Source organism: Anguilla rostrata, chromosome 1 (genome assembly GCF_018555375.3).
Source record: "Anguilla rostrata isolate EN2019 chromosome 1, ASM1855537v3, whole genome shotgun sequence".
In the NCBI taxonomy this organism is placed as follows: Eukaryota; Metazoa; Chordata; class Actinopteri; order Anguilliformes; family Anguillidae; genus Anguilla; species Anguilla rostrata.
In genome coordinates this window covers 50,844,167-50,864,585 of record NC_057933.1, presented here as the reverse complement: position 1 = coordinate 50,864,585, position 20,419 = coordinate 50,844,167, and the positions used below count along the sequence as shown (strand labels likewise).

The window sequence follows — 20,419 nt, the reverse complement described above, 5'->3', positions numbered from 1 at the left end:
TCAATGAGAGAAAAAAACATTCCAAAAATGGATAAAAGACAAAAAAAGGAATGATGTCCAGTGTACAAGGGGAGCATTGGACATAAAGGGTTGAGGGAGATGAGTTTTGCAACAATGTAGGCTTGAAAAACATACAAATAAGCAATAACTGCAAGGGTGCAAAGACACGGACAAAATCAAACTTCTGCTCTGGCCTATCCAAAGCTTGCGAGTGTCAGGTTCAATACTATAATGCTTCTCCGTGGTGTCTTTCCCAGCAGCAAGAAAGGCAGATGAACGGGCGAAGGTTGGCGGTTTTTCTTTTTTATCGGATTAACCTCAGTGCCACCTTTAAAGTCCTGTCTAGGTGCTTATAGGAGACTAATAAGAAATAATGAGGTCACTGGATCTGGCACGGTGCGCAGAATGCAATGGACAGCCATGCAGGCAATGTTCTAATGCCGTAACCGCATTATCCTTCGGCCCTGTTTCTCAATATAATTAACGCGAAAGCAAGAAAAATGCCCGGCTCTGACAGGGATCCGAAGGCAACAGCTTGTTTCCTCACTGCATCCCACTGCGCTCGAGTGTGTTTCTGTCTTAGTCGTACATTTTCATGGCAAGCAATCTGCCAGTGGAATCCTCAAGCTTTCAAATGATCGACGGTTGAGGGTCCTATGGAAGGCGTGCCATGGTCTGTGGAGGGAAAACTATATAAAAAGATATCAGAAATGTGCTGAAAGGGAGTGACAGGTTTGGGACTTCCCACAAGCCCCTTACATCATCAATCAGTCTTTTTCAGGCATGATTCCTCATATTAATGGAGAATAATTCACTGAAATTCTCCCGCCTCCTTCCTCTGAGAAGGGGGGCGGGTGATTCCACGAGCTGGAAGCTGCTGAAAAGTCACAAAGTTGCTCAAACGCTGAACCGGCGCGCTGTTGCCCAGCTGCTAGCGCACTGACAAGACAGACATCACACCAAGGGTTGTCTTCTCACCCTTCTGATCGCCCGGGCCGCTGGGGGGGTTGCTGATTCGACCTGCTTTTTTTCACCATTCCTTTGGCCATTGATGGAGGGCCTTTCGGAAGCAGAGCACAGCGGTTGTGCTGTGTCAGCTCCGTGCGGTGGCACGCAACCAGGCTGGGGCGTTCCCATCAGCAGCCCAACATGTGGGCCCACATGGCTTGGCTCGAGGGACCTGGCGTTTGAATGTATGACGAGGTCATTTCTAAGCCAGGGTACAGCAGATGAGCATCTGTACTAGGCATGGAACACACACACACACACACACACACACACACACACATTTACCACTGAACACAGACACACACACACACACATACACACACACACTACGCAGCATCAGGAGAAAGAGGACTGGCAGGCTGTTGGCTGGTACCACAATGATAAACCATCGCTGTCCCCGTGGCTTAGAGAATGATGCCACTTTGGACCTCGCTGAGTCAACTGGTGGTAATATTCTATGTTCCTGCAGAGCACTGCATTGAAGGCAAAGGCGGTTCAACTATGCATCTGTGAAACGAAGAGGTTCCTTTACAGTGCCTGGACACCAGGTACTGGACTGCATTTCCATGCGCCAGAGGTCCACCTCGAACCAGGCAAATTCCCTGGCTGTGTTTTAAAACGGGGCTAATGAAGGTGTGGGTGGACCCCATCCAACTCCCACACCCCTCATTAAAAAAACAGCGATGTAGGGGCAAGTACAACAACAATGGTGTTTGCTAACAGATTTTTTTATGACACGAGGCAATGAAAATGAGGCAATAAAATGAAAAAAAAGAGAGAAGAAACATCACCCCAAGATGTCTCATGTGGCATATATACTGGCATTCAGCGAGCTGTGATATTTGAACCACACTTCCAGGATATTGGCAATCTCAGGCTTCACTAGCCTGGGTTTCCATCTTGGCAGGGGTGCATGGCACGGGTTACACTTCATTCTCTATCCATGGGGGTGGGCGGGTGGGTGGGTGGGGAAGAAGTCATTTGGGGATGACTTTTTTCAACGGTGTAGCAGCCTTCTCCTGCTAAGCTATGCAGGCAAGGCTTCAGCGAGTGCAAAAGTTGCTCGACCCGGGAGCCGAGGTGCTATCCAAAATATGTCCCCAACAATACACTTACTATCATAAATATAAGTAAAGTTGATCGCGGTCAAATTGTGAACGTCAAGTGTGACAAATGTGTGTTGGTTTTGAGACGAAGCATAGCTATTGGCAAAAGCAGTATGTAAAAGTACACTGAGCCATGGTTGACCTGAGATTACATTTCTAAGTAAAGGTTCTTGATTAAATATGATCTTACTTTATTAAATATGATGTTTGAAAAAAAGAATAAATATCAGTTCAGACACATTCACCAGTACTTTAGTTATGCACCTATTATGTGCAGTTTATGGGGTGCAACCTTATTTAAGTCATATATAATTACACGTAAGTTTGTCATATTGTGATCTGATATGATCTATTACCCAATACATTGAATATGAAAAGGCGTTGTATTTGTATAATATTACTCATGTGGCCGCCCTATCATACTGATGCCATCGTAAAGACATTGTGCAGGCGCGCCCACAGATATTACATCAGCATCTCAAAACAGTGCAGCAAAGGGTAGGTATAACAACTTGTGTTTTTATTTGAATCCATCTTCAGGAAGGACATCCGCATTGTGCTAGGCTAATGCTTCCATTTCTTTTTCAAAGAGGTAAAGCACCACATGGTTGGTACTATGCACTACACAGTCAAACTATTAAACTTTTAAACGGTATCCCACCAATGCCTAAGGCCACTGCCAATAGGCATTATATAGTATGTATGCATTATATACTAATACATAATAGATTTGAAATTGATTTGACATTATTTTAATTGACATAAAACTTTTCATAACATTCTTTTGTTTGGAATACATTATGAATGACCTGCTGGGAATCTTGAGACCAAACTGTTCCCAAAGCTAAGAAAGGAGTTTTAGCCAAAAAAGACTGCGGTACATACATCTGCAGGCTACCTGACTGCACTACCATGATTAATAAACTGTTGCAAGCTGGTGATCTATTAAGTGCTTCGCCAACAGTGGTGTAGAACGACCCATGTCTAAGAATGTATTTTCCACTGTTGAAACCCCAGACTGCGGAACATGGGGAGGGAGGTACTATGCAGTGTGTGTTGAAATGCACTCTCTAAACTGAGGAGGAACCAGGCTGAGGCTGCAGACTGCAGGGCTTTGATTTGAGCAAGTTGTGGAATCCTGGGAGCTTCCAGCCGGCCACAGGCAGTCTTTCTCTCTCTCTCTCTCTCTCTCTCTCTCTCGCCGTTTCACTCTCTCTCCGAGGCGAAAAACTATCTGTTTAGCTTCAGTTGCAGCAGCTGGCAGCCGCGTCTCCCTGCTACACAAGACACTGTGCGCAACAAGCTTCTCCCCTTGATGGAAGACACATGGTCAGGATTTGGCTGGGCCCTGCAGACAGAGCCTAGGGAATAAACTGGTGCATCGTTCTTACCGCCATTTAATCCAACAGAGGATTTTCTCTGTCCAAACAGAGGCTACCATTAGCCCAGTGAAGTTTTGTTTGGTTCAATTTCTGGTATACCATTTAGACCAATTAAAGTTTTGCTAAGGCCAACCAGCACCAAGAGTTTGTGTACTGTTTTTTTTCCTGTCCAACCAGCACTCGCAATTCTCATTTTCTCTCGTAGCAGTGGCTACAATTTAGTCCAATGGATGGTTGGCCCGGGTTGATAATGGGTGGGTCTGAACATAAAGAAACTATTATGTGTGCCTCAAGATCCAAACAGATGAATCTGAGAGTATGTGAACCTGTCATCTATAGCTTTGCTCTCACTAAATCCAGGGCCTTCCACAAAACATTCTTTAACGAGATAAGATCTCGCAGACGTACCATAGCGTAATGATAAACAACTGTCCATGGACTCATTTCAGAGGCTGCTTTTAATATAAACTATAACGGGAGTCGAAATCCCACAGTCAGGTCTCAGAAGGGAGACGGGCAAGGATCGGTCTCGGTCAGTGGTGGGGAGAGTTTGTTTTAACTGCGATCTGTGGCCGGTATCTCATCATCACATAGAACGTTTCCAGGAACCAAGAAAAATTTGCTTTCGCATGAACCTGATGGAATGTCCCATTATGCTGGATAAATGTGAACTATTTCAGATGGGAAAAAATCACGTAAGAAACACATGGACCAACACAAGGAAGAGGGTCAAAAGCAAAGCTGGATTATGAAGTCACGATCGCAATCACATCAAAGTAGACAACACTCTGAGATTTGATGCTACATGACAGTGCAGGCATTTTTCCTGAGAAGAGGCGAAGGAGGGGGAAGTCCTAACACAAAGCGCTTCAGATTTCCGTGTGCAATTTCAGACTCTAACAAAGGATGGTGGACGGATTCAGATGGAAGCTTCACTGTGATTGGCTTCTAGGTCTTAAGTTCCCAGGCTCTCTTCTGGGACCTCGTTTCAACAGCGTCTGTCAGGATCTTGGCTTGGTGTAGGAAATGGGTTGTTATTTTTGTTTTTGTATGAAACACTCAGCCAACACCTCAGGCTTTCTATAAACCTATGAAGCAGTTTTTTTCAAGCCCCATTCAATGTTAAAATAAAGTTACAAGATGGTGAAGTATTTGTGGGTATGTGGTGTGTGTATGTAGGGGGGAGGGGGTATAATGTTTTAGCTCATTGAATTATTGTATTATTGTTTACTGAAAGCCATGAGGTCTCTTCTTTCTCTTTTGTTTCCCATCAATAAAACCTGACTTGGAGGGTGTAAATAAAGTAAATGTTGACTGTTTTAAGTTAGTGAACTGAAACACGCCTGTTAAATGAATATGTAAAGGCTGCTTTCTTCCATATTTCACTAACCAAGCACAGACGTATAAAACTTCTAGAATATCAGTCATGTGGACAACTTTCATATACAACCCAATATAAAAAATAAAAATGAATGAATGTTCATATGCAATTCAAGTTTTTTCCCATCAAACTTATACAGCAGGATCACTGACTTAAAATGAAATTGCAAGTTGGTTCAAAGAGTGTCTTGCATGCATTACGATGTTTTCAGTTTTGTTTAATTTAAATAAATTGCTTGTACTTAACTGCATTGTACGCAGAGAAAAGCACCATCTGAGAAAAAAGCCCAGAAATGATTTTTCATCCTAAATTTTGGTCAACTAGCAACTGAAAGCACTGAGCATTCTACATCTGAAACATACGCTGCCGGTAACACCACCTGGCCCCTACACTCCTTCGCATTGTGTTCATTTTTTGATACTGACTTAGAAAGAATGTACATGGGACTTACTCGAGCAGATGTTGAGTTCTGGGGCCCGCAATCCATAGTATCCAGACGGACAGGCGTGGAGGCACTCCCCATACTGCCTCATCCCCTCCCTCCGCAGGAACAAGAACAGCTTTGGCTGGCAGTTGAGGCACCCGTTATCCTTGGAGCAAACAGAGCAGCCTTTGCAAATGGGGTACGCTCCATAGCTAGCTGCAAAAAAGAGCAAAGATGCGTGTTAGCATACAGGCACATACCACTTGTCCCACTGCACTAAAAGAAAACAACAATCTATCTACTACTTTGACAACAGTCTATCTATGCCACTTAATCCACTGCAGAGCCTGTCGGTCACCAGGAAGCGAATGACAGTTTCACACTCTAAAGACCACAAAGTACTACAGTAGATCTAGAGCAAAGGAGGACATATGTATCTTTCACAGGCCACAACTGGTATCTTGTCGGGTCATGGGACCTTTTTGGAAGGAACTACTAGAGTAGTAGCTCAAAAAATTATGGCTGATTTAAGCCTACCCTACAGTGGTTGTGTCAATGCAGAATTTTGTGGGGGTTTTTTTACACAACAAAACATAAAAATGCAGGAAAAAAAATGCTCTGCATTTTATAAATGCAGATATTCCAAGATCTTTTTTTAATATTACAACAGGCAATGACCCAGACTTGACCCAGAGCAAAACAATTTCTCCTGTTACTGTGAGCCAATCATCTTTAGGCATCTGACATTTGTGTTGTTTACTGATCATAATATTTACACAGCCGTTGGTAGCACTGCAAGGTTCAAAGAGAAAGTGCATCATCTGAATGAAAAGTCAAAAACGAGATGTCACGCTCTAGCTACCTGGGTCAACATGAGTAAATTAAAACAGATATCGCTCCAAGGGTTTAAAAAAAATATTATTAGTCTGTGTTTCAAAAATGTGTTTTGATCAGAATGCCAAAAACATAATTTGTATCTTATTTCATCCAACTAATCCAGATATTTCATCTTGCTTCTGTTACAAGTGTCATAATAAAATTATGAACAACATAAATTTATTGTGTTATAATTGTAAGTTGGCATATTACAGTTATTATTATCAGAACTCAAGTGAATTATTGTAAAACACAGATTTTGAAGACATTCTAAAGACACAGCATTCCATGGGTTAGCATGACCACTGGCACTACCATTGGAAAGACAAGATCAACTGCACAACATTGCTAAAAATTCAATTTCACAGTCAACTAGAAATGTCAAATTTTCTCAAGCTGTCCTGAGACACTTCATTGCACTGTCTCAGATTTTGATTTTGATTTTCAGATTTCATATCTATTTCATATATAATGCAAATGTTTAATGTTCATGTCTTAATGTCACATAATATCATACCCACATAATATCAGAGTTCAATTTAAGTTAGCAGACAACCACACAACCTCATGAAACAGTCAAAACCAAAAGACTCATGTTACAAAATGATATGAGTCTTGGAAATTCATAAACTCCATTAAAGTTTAGTTATGCAAAGGCCAATACTGAACATATATATTACCATAAATTATAATTTATATACTAAATTAACTTAACTGTATTATTTGTTGAAATTGACAAAAGCCATGTCAATGTATGGCCAGATTGAATTTCTGACAGCAAACAAAGGGACAGGTAAAATGTACATGTCCCAGACTAATATTTCTGAACATGCAGGGCTACACCATAACCTCCTATTCATAGGAAATGCTCTTGGGCATACAATAATGCCAAACAAGAAACACTGCTGTTGATCTGAGCCAAATGTTAGCCCCCAGAAGTTCAGATAAAGTTACAGTAGGGAGAAGAAGACCAACAAAAATAAAAAAAGCAATTCAGTAGTAACATACAGAGTAAAGATTGTTCATTTAGCCTGGCTGGATGCTTTACGTTCTCTTACCATTAAAACAACAGCAACCAGTTATTTTCAGAAACAATAGTACAATAGTCTACATTTTGCACAGCTACAATACATCTGGTGCTCTCCCCCATCACTATATTTTATATGGCAAGACATTTTACATTCTCTGAGGAAAGCCACAACTTGGACCAAAGTGTAAAAAGTGGAAATATTAGAGACTAAACTTAACTGAACCAAATTGAAGTTTGAGAGAATACTTGTTTTTATTAAGATTCCAGCCTTTCCAGCTTCTACTGAGTAAGGTGCAACACGTTGTATAAAATGTGGTCTGTCTGCCATATGCATTAAAACAATCAACTGTCATCAAATAGTGAGCTTTAACACATTTACATTTTACAACCAGTTGGAACAGCTCCTTCGGTGGAGAATGCAGGCTGCATATATTACTTAAGGTTTATGCTCTGCCACAGCATGGATACAGCACCACTCACGCAGCGCAGAAGTTAAAGAAAGGAGGGTCTGTGGGATTGAGTTCTGCCTCGAAATGCAAAAACGGGAATGAAATTAAGTGATAATGGTGCCGATCTGCTCGTCTCCAGAGTGACCGCACACTGACACCTCATTGATCAAATTCAGATTGGCGCTGGATGGGTTCTCTGGCAATTTATCTTTCGCTGGGGCTGTCGCTCAACTCCGCTGTTTTGGCCGTTTCAGGCTCGTCAGAGTAACTTTTTTTATCCCATTTGCACACATATTAAAATACTGTTTGACAAAAGAATGCAATTAGCTAGAGTGTTGAGCCAATGTATACAAATAGTATACATGGAGGAAGAAGATCAAGTCAGGCCTGTTTTGAAATAGTCCATGACGTTCATATTTTCAATGTGTAATGTCACATCCAGCTTGTTCTTAACCCATATGTGCACATCATCACACTTCCCAGGACTTCCAAGAAACTGCTAACTGTAAGCCTTTTGTGTCTCTCAGTGTGTCAAAATTTCAATAATACCAGAGCTTTATCAGCCAAAAGGCTGTTAAACTATGTCAGTGATATGTGCGTAGGAACAGTACTGTGTAACCGCGCGCTCCATATTTTTGGCTAAATATCAAGTCTTAGGTTCCAGGGATTTTCCTCCTCAGGTAGACATCAAACAACTTATGTCTGAACCTATTTTCTCTAGTTTCATGATTCCAAATCTTCCTCTGATAGGATAGACATCAGAGCATAAACTTCAGCCAAGGTGACACGTCATTATTAAGGGGATTTTATTAATACTAATCCGGGGGGAGGGCAAATATTCCTCTTTGTGCTCATTGTCATTGCTTTGTCTGTAGAGGAAGAGAATTGGGGCATTTTTGTGGATCCATATGACAGTCACGCAGTCAGTTATGTAGGCCATATTTACAGTAAACTGACAGCAATGGAAAACTGGCACATAATGCTCCATCCTGTGAAACTTAATATTATCACCATGTTGATGCAGGCCTGTATATTTACTTAGAATTCATGTTGAATTCACTATGAAGTGTTGTTTTTCTTTGCCATCCAAAACAGAGGAGGAACATCTTAGCATCATTATCTCCATTTTAGGTTTGCTGACAATTATGGGCAACTACCATGGCACCTTCTAATTCCAGTGCCACTCATTGACTTGCTTAAACTAAAAGGACTATTTCAGAATACTGCATGTGATTATATACTGGCGTGGATTCAGTGAACATTCGTCTTTGCAATTCAAACGGTAATCTATTCAATGCAAACTTATTTCAACAATTGTGATGATCACTGAACTTACCAAGCTGTTTGCGATGAAAAAAACTAACAATTACATTTAATTCTGACCTGAAAGCTAAGGGGAAATGTTGATAGAAGCCAGTTTCCAATAAATGTGTACAGCACAACTATTTCACCAAGGCCATTGGTTCAGAATTTAGCACACACAGAATCGCTTTATTCCTGTCAACTGCTTTTTTCTACCTTTGAAAGATGATGCAGGCTGAAAACCTGAGTGATGGGTGTATAGTATGCTCACCATGGCCGTGTTGATTCTGAAGAACACAACAATCGTGTGTTTACAAGATTGTCACACAACCAGACAGTGTCCCTAGGTTCTGTAAGAACTCTACATATTAAGAGTGACAGATAAAAGCAGAAGGGGACACAACAAAGTTACTTTCATCCACACGCTGGGAACGACAACAAAACCGTCAGTGTTGATGTTATCGGGCTTTTAAGCCACTAGTCCTCAACCCTGATCCTGGAGGGGCACACAATCTGCTGGTTTTTCATTGTTGTTTTGTTCAGCAACCAACTCAGATCCAAGAAACAAAGTAAGTAAACAGTATAATAAGCTGCTTTAATTGACCAGCACTGATAACTAACACCAGCAGACCCTGCTGCTCTCCAGGGCCAGGGTTGCGGACCACTGCTAGAACAACTGTTTTAAAAAAAAAACAAATGGGTGCCTTTCTGAGAATCCAGATCCTGAGCTGAACATCAGTGTTCTGCGTTAGCTGTCTGAAATTACATTCTGATGAGGGATGTGTGACTCATCTGACCAGTGATGGTGATTATCTGCATTAGCTTTAATTATACTCAGCTCATTAATCAATCACTGCCACAGGATCAGCTGCTAAATCTAGTTGGTAAAGCCTTGACGCACAAGTTCAGACGTTCACAGGAAACTTACATCAATAACGTAATTAGCCGATTTGGCCATCACTAAGCTCATCTCTAATGTGACAAGGACCAGGGGCTGGGATATGACTCACTGAATTGGCCAAAAAATTGAAATATTTCTAATTTAATTTTCCTGAAGCCAGTGCTAATGGCAACCACGTGACATTTCTGGCACTAACCCCAACTCCCATCTACACCCCTCCCCCACCCGAAACCCCCTGGCCTTCACTTTGTTGTAAAATTTCATAAAAGACTGTTTGTCTGAGTTAATCTCACAACAGATTTGGATTAAGCCCAAAACAACAGACTGTAACTACAAACAAAATACAATGACTTTCGCTGTTTGGATCACACGGATCCCACATCCTACAATTATATACGGATAAAAGAGGGGAATGCACAACGGACCAGTAAAGCTTTTTTTTAACAGCTATTATAAGATTTTATGTCAGGGTCATGTCTGGGGAAGGCATTCCCAACAAAAGCCACAGATACAGTAAGAGAGGAACTCTGATTTGCTAAGTCTATGGTCTATCTGAGGATCCGCAGGCACCTGGACCAACTACAGACAATGTAAAACTGGGTGGCTGTGGACTGCACTGCTCTGTATGCTGTGCAGTGACCACCCACTAAAGCACAGGCTGACTTCTGAGGGTTTTCAACCCAAGACCGCATCTCGTAAAGCAAATATAAACTCTGCAGCACATTATGAAGAAATTCAGTAATTTGTGTGTCATTTAAACACTGTACAATCATATCACCAGATCAGTACTGTATTACTGTGATACTTTTTTATCAATATAGTTACAGTATGGTTACATTCAGAAACATCAGTTCTGAATGTTTATAGAGGACCTAAATCTAACCATTATGCCATTTTTTTCCATAACTCCAAGGTTAAGCAAGTTCAAGCAAATTGTACTACTGTTTTTGATGCACATTCTTTCTTTATATTCAGTGATTGACATTACAAAATAATCTTTTTAGCCTGATTATATTAACTACTCAAAGTTACAGAGTGCCCTAGCAGCATACCAGCCATCACAGCCCTCTGATACATCTTCAACATGTTCCATGGGTGAAGATACTGAGTGATACTGAGCGTTGTTACTTTTGAGCCTCGTTTATGTTACACCAAATCACTGCATGCTTCAGAGTATAACTGTGAAACCACCAGTGTCTAATAAATAAAATGCATCTATAGCAATGTACTTACATAACACTAGAAAAATAAATTATCCAAGTGGTCTGGTCTGGTTTGGAAATTTTGGGTTCTTTCTAGATTACAGCGGAAAGCCTTAATTTGGCATTCCAAAGGAAAGGTTTTTTTTTGTATGCCTGTGCGGAGCATCAAGTGTTACTGCATGACAAGGTAAAGCAACAGGCTTTTCACTGAATTGCAAACAATTGCAGAAAACAGTCATCGATTAGCCACTCCATTTTCAATCTCCATAAGGACAAATATAAATGAACTGTTCCTTTGAACAAAGGGCCTGTGCTGTTTCTAACACTAGCCTTATTATTACTGAGGTCTCTCAAAGACACATACCAAATGGAGGATCATTTATTATCATAAGGTCTGGTTGGATATCAAGTTAAGTTTTTATTTTTTATGATGTGATATCCAGTTTCCATTTCAGCATCATCTGTGCAATCGATAGCTTGCTCAACTCCTCCACTTAAAGTCTATATAGTTGCCTCAGAGGATTGAAGACCCCAGTTAGACTTTAAAGTATTAAACCGACCTTCAGGATTCATTAATAAAACAAACATCTATACACAACAGAACACGACTCTGTTAATCCCCCTTTTTAAGTCCAGCTTCTGCACTTACAGAAAAGGGTAACTGTGAACCCTGCTTTAGAAGACACTACAGGATTTTAATTGTGTTTTCTGGTTTGCTAGATAATTGAAAGTTGCCTCTTTCTTTGGTGACCTCAGCTGCAAGTCAGCATGTACTGCTTTAAATTGTATAGCTGTTGTTCTAGAATTTGTCTCAGAAACTGCAATACATCCACATTTGTGGGCCATCAATTGACAAAACAGCCATAAAGGCCAACCATAACTTATTCCAAGCCATCCAAAATGACCACAGCTCCCAGAGAACACAGTATCTGAGAAAAAAATAACTAGGAATTATTGCAGACAGAAATTTATTTGGCTACAGCATAGCCACCTATTACCATTTCTCCCAGTCGCTGTGAAGTATTTGTTGTTTATTCAGGTGAGCGTGGGATACTTCAGCAGGCATTTCCATCCTTCATTCATCCAAAACAGATGCAGAATGCAGCAGAAGATGCTGTTTTTCGACTGCAAGCAATTCATTCCATAGAACTGGAAGGCCTGGAAGTTTGTTTTTACTGCACTAATTAGTTTTGTTGTGGGTATTGCAGTCTCAGGTACACTTAATGGCTGAAAAAAGAAGCATTGGCCATTGCTGCCAGAGCCAGTGTGAAAGGGCCTGGCAACCCTGTGCCACTCTCACACACAAATGGTTTCGATGACATCATATGGCAACTCGTTAAAAGCTTTTGCTACTTTTAAACCATTAAAATGAAAACTACTTATCTTTTATGTGAGAAATTTGAATGTTCTCCCCAGAAATCTTGCTAAGAGTCATCAACTGTAATGAAAAAGCAATCTGGCCTCGTCGTTGTATTTATTCAATTTGTTTTAACCGTGTGGCGGACAGATGTTTTGCCATAAAGTTCGCGGGTGAATTGCAGGGGAAGCTACCCTGCCAAGGGTTATTTTCTCTTTATGTTATATTAGGGTGCTCTCCGACTGGACACCCCGCTAGCTAAATAATGAGACAGACCAAAATGACATCTGAGCCAATTTACTCAAAATTAATATTCATCCAAATTATGGACAACTAACAGAAATTCACAGCAGTGCAACGTACTGTTCCAGCAAAATAGGGAGGCTGACATGTCAGTTAAATAGTGATGCTGACTTCTCTCAATTTGATTCTTCTTAAAGAGGCCAAGCAATGGAATTCTCATGTACCCATGTACTTTACATCGAATCAACTGTCTATTCGCTCATACCTGCATTGAACTAACCCAAAAAAGGCAGCTTACATTCAGGCGGAGAAGAAACATGCATGATCACTGAAGACCAGTGCACTTAGAATACACACACACACACACACACACACACACATATATATATATATATATATAAATACATACATACATACATATACTGGGCTTGTGAAAGGGAAACCTCAGCCCTTGTAAGCTACAAAGCCACAGGCTGGTTATGAGGTTTTCTCCTCTTATGTGGTGGAAATTGCACTCACCAACAGAACCATATATGTATACTTTACTTCATAATGTTGAAGCGATTATTGTCTCTTTTTTCCCCATCAGTAATGATTTTCAGCTTTCTGTTCATTCTATCCAATCACATATCATTAGGAGAGACCATTTCCCCCATTTTCACACGTTTTAAAATGAGCAGGTCCCAGCAGCCCATGTCATCTTCTGCACTGAAGAAAAGCAGACTGTCCAACTCTGTCGGTGTTACACAATAACCAAGGATCTGGTTTTCTGAAACAAACATCCATTTTGAGTTAAACCATATTCTGGTTTATGCTATGCAAACCCGCTACCCTCACAGACCCCCAAACTGCAAGTGGCGGGAAAAAACGACTCCTCGTTGTAAACTTCAGACTGCCCTGATTTTAACAAGCCTGGTGATTACTGTTCATTGTTCCGCACTGTGAAAGTCGCTATATGTAAGCTACATCAAACCACCCGCATTTTGGTGCCTATGACTTTACTGGTCACGGTTTTGAAAATCTCACTTCTGTCAAAAATAAGAACGGAAGAAAAAAATATAACCCAAGCCTAAGCGCTGAAGGCACATTTCTGTTCTAATTTAGCAGAAAACATTTTGGACTTGCCTTTGTTATACAGCTGGAAATAGTCAAGATTAGGATATATTTTTTCAGCTTACTTTAACAGATTGCACTGTATACAGATGTTTATAATTTACGATAATCCTACTGCTTTTAATGATTTTGCAGCACGTGTCTGCACAAGTATTTCTTTTCAAACTTGCTCCTTAAGTCAACGTGTTCATAGAACAAAAACACATTGAGTACAGCAGCCATTTATACATCTATTTATGTCAATTTTGGGCAGGCAAATGCAGTAAATACTTAAAGCACCTTGTGGAGTTTAACAGTGAGCGATGAGGCCCTGTTGGCAGCAAAGGAAGTCGGAAAAGAACCAGGCAATCCGGATCCACACCTATTTCCATTGGCACAGGGCAAAAGAGGTTTGCGGAGTCTCTGATGTGGTGCAATAGGGTTTGCAGACTTTTTCCTTCTTTCAGGTATCTGGGGGATCAAACATTAGGGTGAGAACAGCGACGCTTGCGCGGTCGCCACCACTGCAGGTGTTCCTGCCGCTATGCTCTGCTCTGTGCTTTTTGGAAAATATGTAATTTCCTCCCACCCCCGATCCAGCGTCCGTCCTGCTTACCAGCCACCTTTCGGTCGCTGGAAGATGTTAAACCTCTCCGGTTTTCATACACGCGTTTCGTAGACGTTCACGCCATAAAAATACCACTCAACCACAATCTCGTTTTCAAAAGGTTTGGCTCTCCTTTGCCCATTTCTCAGAGAGGCTTCATTTCCATAAACAGTGCAACAGGGCACATACCGAGATATTGCCTTATGTTGATGTTGTGGGATTGCTTCACACAAAACCTCATTAGTCACAGGATACTTCCCAGCAAATCTCCAACAACCCAAGCCATACTGGTGAAATATCACTGGTTTACCTTGGCAGGGACATTATCAAACCTGACATAGTGTATTTTAGGGACAACCTGGAAGTATTCTCCATCTTTCAGTTTTAATTCCCCTGATTATCAAGGGTTTCTGCATGTATGACTGGTGCCTCAAGCACAAATGGGTTCCAGGGGTTTATTAGTGCATTGCGTCATAGACTTGACTTAAACCTGGATACCTGGTGCAATATGTCACTAAACGTCTGGACTGGATGACACTTAAAGAGAGGAAAGCTTCTCCATTATTAAAAAATATGCCACAGTCTCTCTCAGTATTAATCAATGTGATGGGCTGTGGCAAAGTTATAGTGCCTTAGCCATGCCTTAAATGTTGGGCTCCAACATTATGATCCATGACCTTGCACAGCCAGTGTGTCACATTGCTATAACATGTTACAATGCAATAAGGATGACTGTAGAAACTTCCAGAAACAAAGGATCTGGCTGCATGGTAGACCTGGAGCCTCTGGCTTGTGCTCCTGCACGTCCGGCTTACTGACATGGCATGTCATCCTCATGTTCAAAACTAAACAAGATCTTTAATCTTCATTCAGACTTGATTTTAGCCCTATCACATGATCCTGATGAGGCCCGGACGCCATGAAAAAGAGTGCGTGCGAAAGCCTTTGGCTGCAGGCACTTTCAAGGATAGCTCAGGTCCCTGCCAACAGGTAGATATACATGACAGGAGCAGCTCTTCAACTACACCACAATAGACCTGTTATCTACTCACAAGCAGAACAATCTAAAGAATGGCCTCTCTACTTTAGTCAACTGCCGCATTCAAAAATATGACTGTTTTGACAGCTTAATTCATTAACTGGATCACAGTTTCCACGACTATTAACACAATTGCATAACTGAAAACTTGAAATCCTTGTTCATATTCAGCCAAGAACGTGCGTTCCATTACAGTAATTACTATAAGCGTAACCTTATTAGTGCTGGCTGGATGTGGTGAGCACCTTCAGTGATTTGTCAAGGTAATCATCATTACTTCAAACGACCTTCAAGTCGTCAGTTGTGATGAAACTTTTTTCAGTTTGTTTTGCGTGTTAAGGCATTTCAGACACGGGGAACTCCCCAAGTTCATTTTAGACAGAAAAGGAAATGTGTTTTCCTCTTTAAAAAAAGGAGGGTGACTCAAATTAGCACACCTGTTGGTAATTTATCACACATAAACCTCACACCTAATTTTCGCACCTGTATCCCGATTTGCTGCGAGTCCTGAAAGTAATTCGGTCACACATGCTTTTGTAAAATCACAGGCCTTAAAATATCCGTGGAGTAGGCTGTGGCTTCCACGTGTTTCCAGAGGACAACCAGATAGGTTGATCGGGCGAGGTCTGGGGAGCATTTGGAGGTATTACAAACACTAGACAAGATGCTTTTGATTTTTACACACCATATTTTGACTCTCCTAAGAGCCAAGCACCACCTCCGCCATCCCGCCCCCGCCCCTTCCAATCAGGGCACATCTTAGAAAAAATAAAAACAGAAATGAATAGAATGCTTTTCTCTGCCAGGAAACATAAAAAAACAAAGAATGCTGGGGCTTCTGATCTGTCCAACGCCCCTCCCCCAACCAAAATCCAGAAGTGAACCGAACCCGTTCTTCAAACCTTCCTTCCTAGCGCTGGTGGCCCCCTACCACCCGAGTGCATGTGAACCATGCTGCACAGTTATACCCCATTAACCCTTTAACAAGATACACCCCCCCCCCCTTCCCCACATCCCATGTGGGAGATCTGAAGTGATCCTGAGGGTCAAAAGTGGAGTGCACAACAGGGGGACAGGGGCGAGGCGGGGTTTCGTTTTCACACATGGCCAAAAGAGAAAGGCAACATCAAAGCCCTCGGTGCCCAATCCCGTGGCTCCGTGGACCCGTCTCGTGCCTGCGTGAGGCGTACGCCGTTCCTCTTCTCCGAGCACGAGCAGAATGCCTCCTGTTATTTTACAGGACTGTTCGGTAAAAATACACGCCTTTCGACTTGTGCGCGCTGCTTGTGAAACGCTGGACGCTGCCCTGATCATTCAAAATGTTCAAATTTGAGTCATTAAATATTTCATTCATATTTTCCAACAATTTCTAATAACATTCCTCTGTTGTCATACAAGATTGCATCTGAATTGTACTCTTGCACTCGAGTACACATTGATACAAATAATTTATATTACTATAAATGGTCATTTGTAAATCTTGAACATTTTGGGAAACCAGCTTGGCGTGTGTAACCATAAAAACAGACTCAAAAATGATTAGTCCTAACCAAGTGTTCTTTAAACTCTTCATTAACCTATTCATCAGCCAGCATGAAGCAGGTAAGCAGACATTTTGGCATTCAAGCCATCACCAGTCTAGAAAAGCCACTTTTTAAAGAAAATACACCTTTTCCAGATTAGAAGATTTCCAGCGAATAAAAAGAGCACATTATTCTGTCAGGCTGAAAGTCTTACTCTGAGCAGCTCGCTGCGATCCGCAGTCAGCACTGTCCTTTAAAACCCGCCGAGCTGGTTACAGATTTATTAGACTTTCATGAAATCATCATGTTCCACTCAATTCAGCTGTCCATCACACTCACCCACCACAAACAAGACCTTTACATTTTCCGCAAAGGTCTTTGCACAGCGAAAAGGCTATATGTTACTGGAAATCTCTATCCACAGGGAAATAATAAGAAAAACTCATACACTGCATATGAAATCTCTTGTAAAATCACACAGTTCCAGATCAACATCAGTATTAACAAAACTCTACCTTGGGAAATGGAAGAAGTTCCTACAACCATTTTTTGTCAAACTGACTGTTGTTCACAAGGGCATTACGTAGAACAAAATGTACTTAAAGAGATGTCCTTACTACGTTTAAGTCAATGCAACTGATGTGTGCTTAGTTGAGGAATTCAGAGAATGACTGAACTGCAGTCAAATAAAAGGACAGAACAATTTTTAGTGTTATTAGAACAGCATTTAAACATGTCAAGCCTTTGAAGCTGTTAACCAGTCATATGAGATAATGACAGCATCGGAGCATGTTCATATGGTCTTTTGAACGAAAACTTCCATAACAGGTGTACACGCTGTCACTAAAATCAACGTGACATGATATTGCACAGCTACAGGTGGCAGCTAATGCTCTGATTGTAAGAAGCACTGTTTGTACCCTGGGTAAAGCTGGGATTAGGAGCGTATGGAGAGTGCGTTTCGCCTCAGCGTGACCTGCGCTCAAATGGGAAGCGGTCGGGGATGAGCGCTGCTCGCAGCCAGCTGGCGGGCGCGGTTCCGGCGGTGCCGCGCGAGCTCGTTTGCGCCGGGCCCCGTCACCAGCCCCAAGGTGTGGCGCACATGTGCGTCCACATGAAGGCGCGGCGAGGCCGCAGCCGCGAGACTGGAAGCCCGCGTTTCCACGCCTCCGCTAACGCGACCGCGCAGCCACCGTCCGATCCGGAGCAGACGCTGGCACAGACCCGGCTCGGTGCGCGCCTCGCCGCGCTGCGGTTTCCAGCGCGCCTCATGGGCGCACCGGCCCCAGATGAACGTATCGTTTCCATTCACCCGATGATGGTGGAAAATCCTTACGCCCCCGCAGGCAAGCAAACAGATCCTTCTAATGGAAAAATGTATGTTTGGAGATGCAATTCAGACAAAATTAGTTGAAATTATTGCGTATTTAGCCAGTCAGTGTTTTGAATCGAGAGGAACGGGGCGTGGATAACTGCTTTCCTCTGGCCTGGCATCAGCAAGTGTATATATATGGCAGTTTGTGTTAACCCAGTTTTAGGCTTGTTCACACTTGGCGAGGAACGGGATGTCAATTCAGTTTCTGAATGTCAGACCTGGTCTGTTCATACTCAACAGAATTCTCTTTTCCTCAGACTCATTATTTACGTAAATTGCAGGCTTCAGGCAGCTTTTAAAAGCTGGGCAAGATAATCCATTACAAGAGAGAATTATTTTCATCAATCAAGAAAATGAATACTGTAACCTTTTTTTAGAGTTACTAATGAAGTAAGTGGACTCAGATTTCTTAGAAAATTCCATTAATTTCATAGAAGTGTTGAGGGTCTTCCAAACAATTTTTCCCTTTACTTAACAAAGTAAAAGAAAACTAAACAACATGCACAGAACCTATTATTTGACAGTAAGTACTGAAAATATCAGTAGTGTGATTAAGGTCCTCTGGGTTGGCTTCTATTTCAGTGATTCAGGCTGTTCATGAAAAGAAAAGTATTGAAATAATATTGCATCCCGAATTTTACTTCTCAAACAAACCATACCTGCAAGCTAGCAAAACTAAAATATGCTTAGGTGAACCTCCACTAAGCAGCACAAAAATAAACATGGTTGACATGGCTACTTCAGTGTTCACCAGAGGAACAAATTATTGTTTTGACCTTCCACTGGAAGTACACAGAGTGCTGTACTGTTTCTTATAATCCAGCCGTAAACTTCACAGCCAGATTCAAGGGTGGCAAGCACATGAGTGTTATTGATGTTACCCAGCCGCATATTGACCATTGCAGAATCAGCACTGTAAATCTGTTAGTGAATAAACATGTGAACCACGCATAACTACTGTTAGCGCATATGTCTTACTCATCATGCTAATGACAGCTGTTTATATAGGGAGAGACAGCCTGTTAGGAAGATATGGCTTCTCTTCAAAGAAAACAATATCAAGTTGAAGTTAAGTCAGCCAAAATGTAATGCAAGTACACAGCCGTAATTAGAAAAGAAAGAAAAAAGAAAGATATTCACAGATTGTTCTCTCTTCCACCAAGCTCCCTACTGCAGACTTATTTAATTGCCTGTGCTTTAAAGTGAATTAGCAAAAAAAAAGGGAATGGATTTGAAAATATGGGCACTTGCCACAGTTGAGGTCTCCTTAAATGCACACATTCAGTAATACAGAACAAGCAATATAAACTAATATCTCACAAACCACACAAGTCCAAAACAGTTATTTTTGTGGTCTATAAATTAAGAAAATTGGGTTTCACATATTACAGAGCATCAACAAGAAATGTCAGCAACCCTTTTTGGATTAAATTCTGAGGACGGGATATTTGTATACAAGAGCAAAAAAACACAAATGCGCACACTCCAGAAACAAAGTCACAAACAACAGCAACAAAGATCCAGCAAAAAGGCCAAATTTTGTAAAGATCTGAATAAATCAATTAATGCGGCCACATACTGCAGAAAAAAAATGCAGCACAAGGGTTAAACTGCTCAATGCCCGGAAATCGGATCGAACACATGCTCGTATTGAACCTAATTGAACACTTTAGATGCAGTGCCTGGAGGCTTGACTCATGAATAATGTATGTTCTCAATAAAAAAAGAAATCATCCATGTTGCTTTCTGTTACACAAGGCGCGCCAATTACTTTCATGGAGGGCTATGTCTGTGTGCCTGGTTGTCATCAGACTTTCAGTGTGTTAACTCTTAATTAGCCAATTAAGTCAGCATCAGCAGTTGTGCACGCCTATGCAGTGTCGTGCTGTCAAATGAGACCGGAGACCCTTTCGCTTTAAGATGTGCACGGCTGCCGAATGAGAGCTCAGCAACATGGACTATCAACCATTACAGCTGCAGTTCACACTCAACATATATTTTTTATTCTCCACCCCCCACCCCACCCCACCCCCGATTTCTCAAGGGCTGACCACCGAGGACCTGTGTGCATCCGAAGCGCACCCTTCCATAAACTTGTGAAAGACAATGAGCTGAGCATCAG

The 20,419-nt window shown here is 41.6% G+C and overlaps 1 protein-coding gene across 2 annotated transcripts in view; it reads right to left on the bottom strand.

The window, feature by feature from the left end:
• rspo2 (R-spondin 2) overlaps positions 1–20,419 on the bottom strand; it is a 54,368-nt gene that overhangs the window by 23,499 nt on the left and 10,450 nt on the right. For both annotated transcript variants that reach the window (XM_064341081.1, XM_064341090.1), the window contains exon 3: positions 5,329–5,517. In XM_064341081.1, the coding sequence (XP_064197151.1) occupies positions 5,329–5,517 (189 nt within the window). The remainder of the gene's footprint in view (positions 1–5,328; positions 5,518–20,419) is intronic.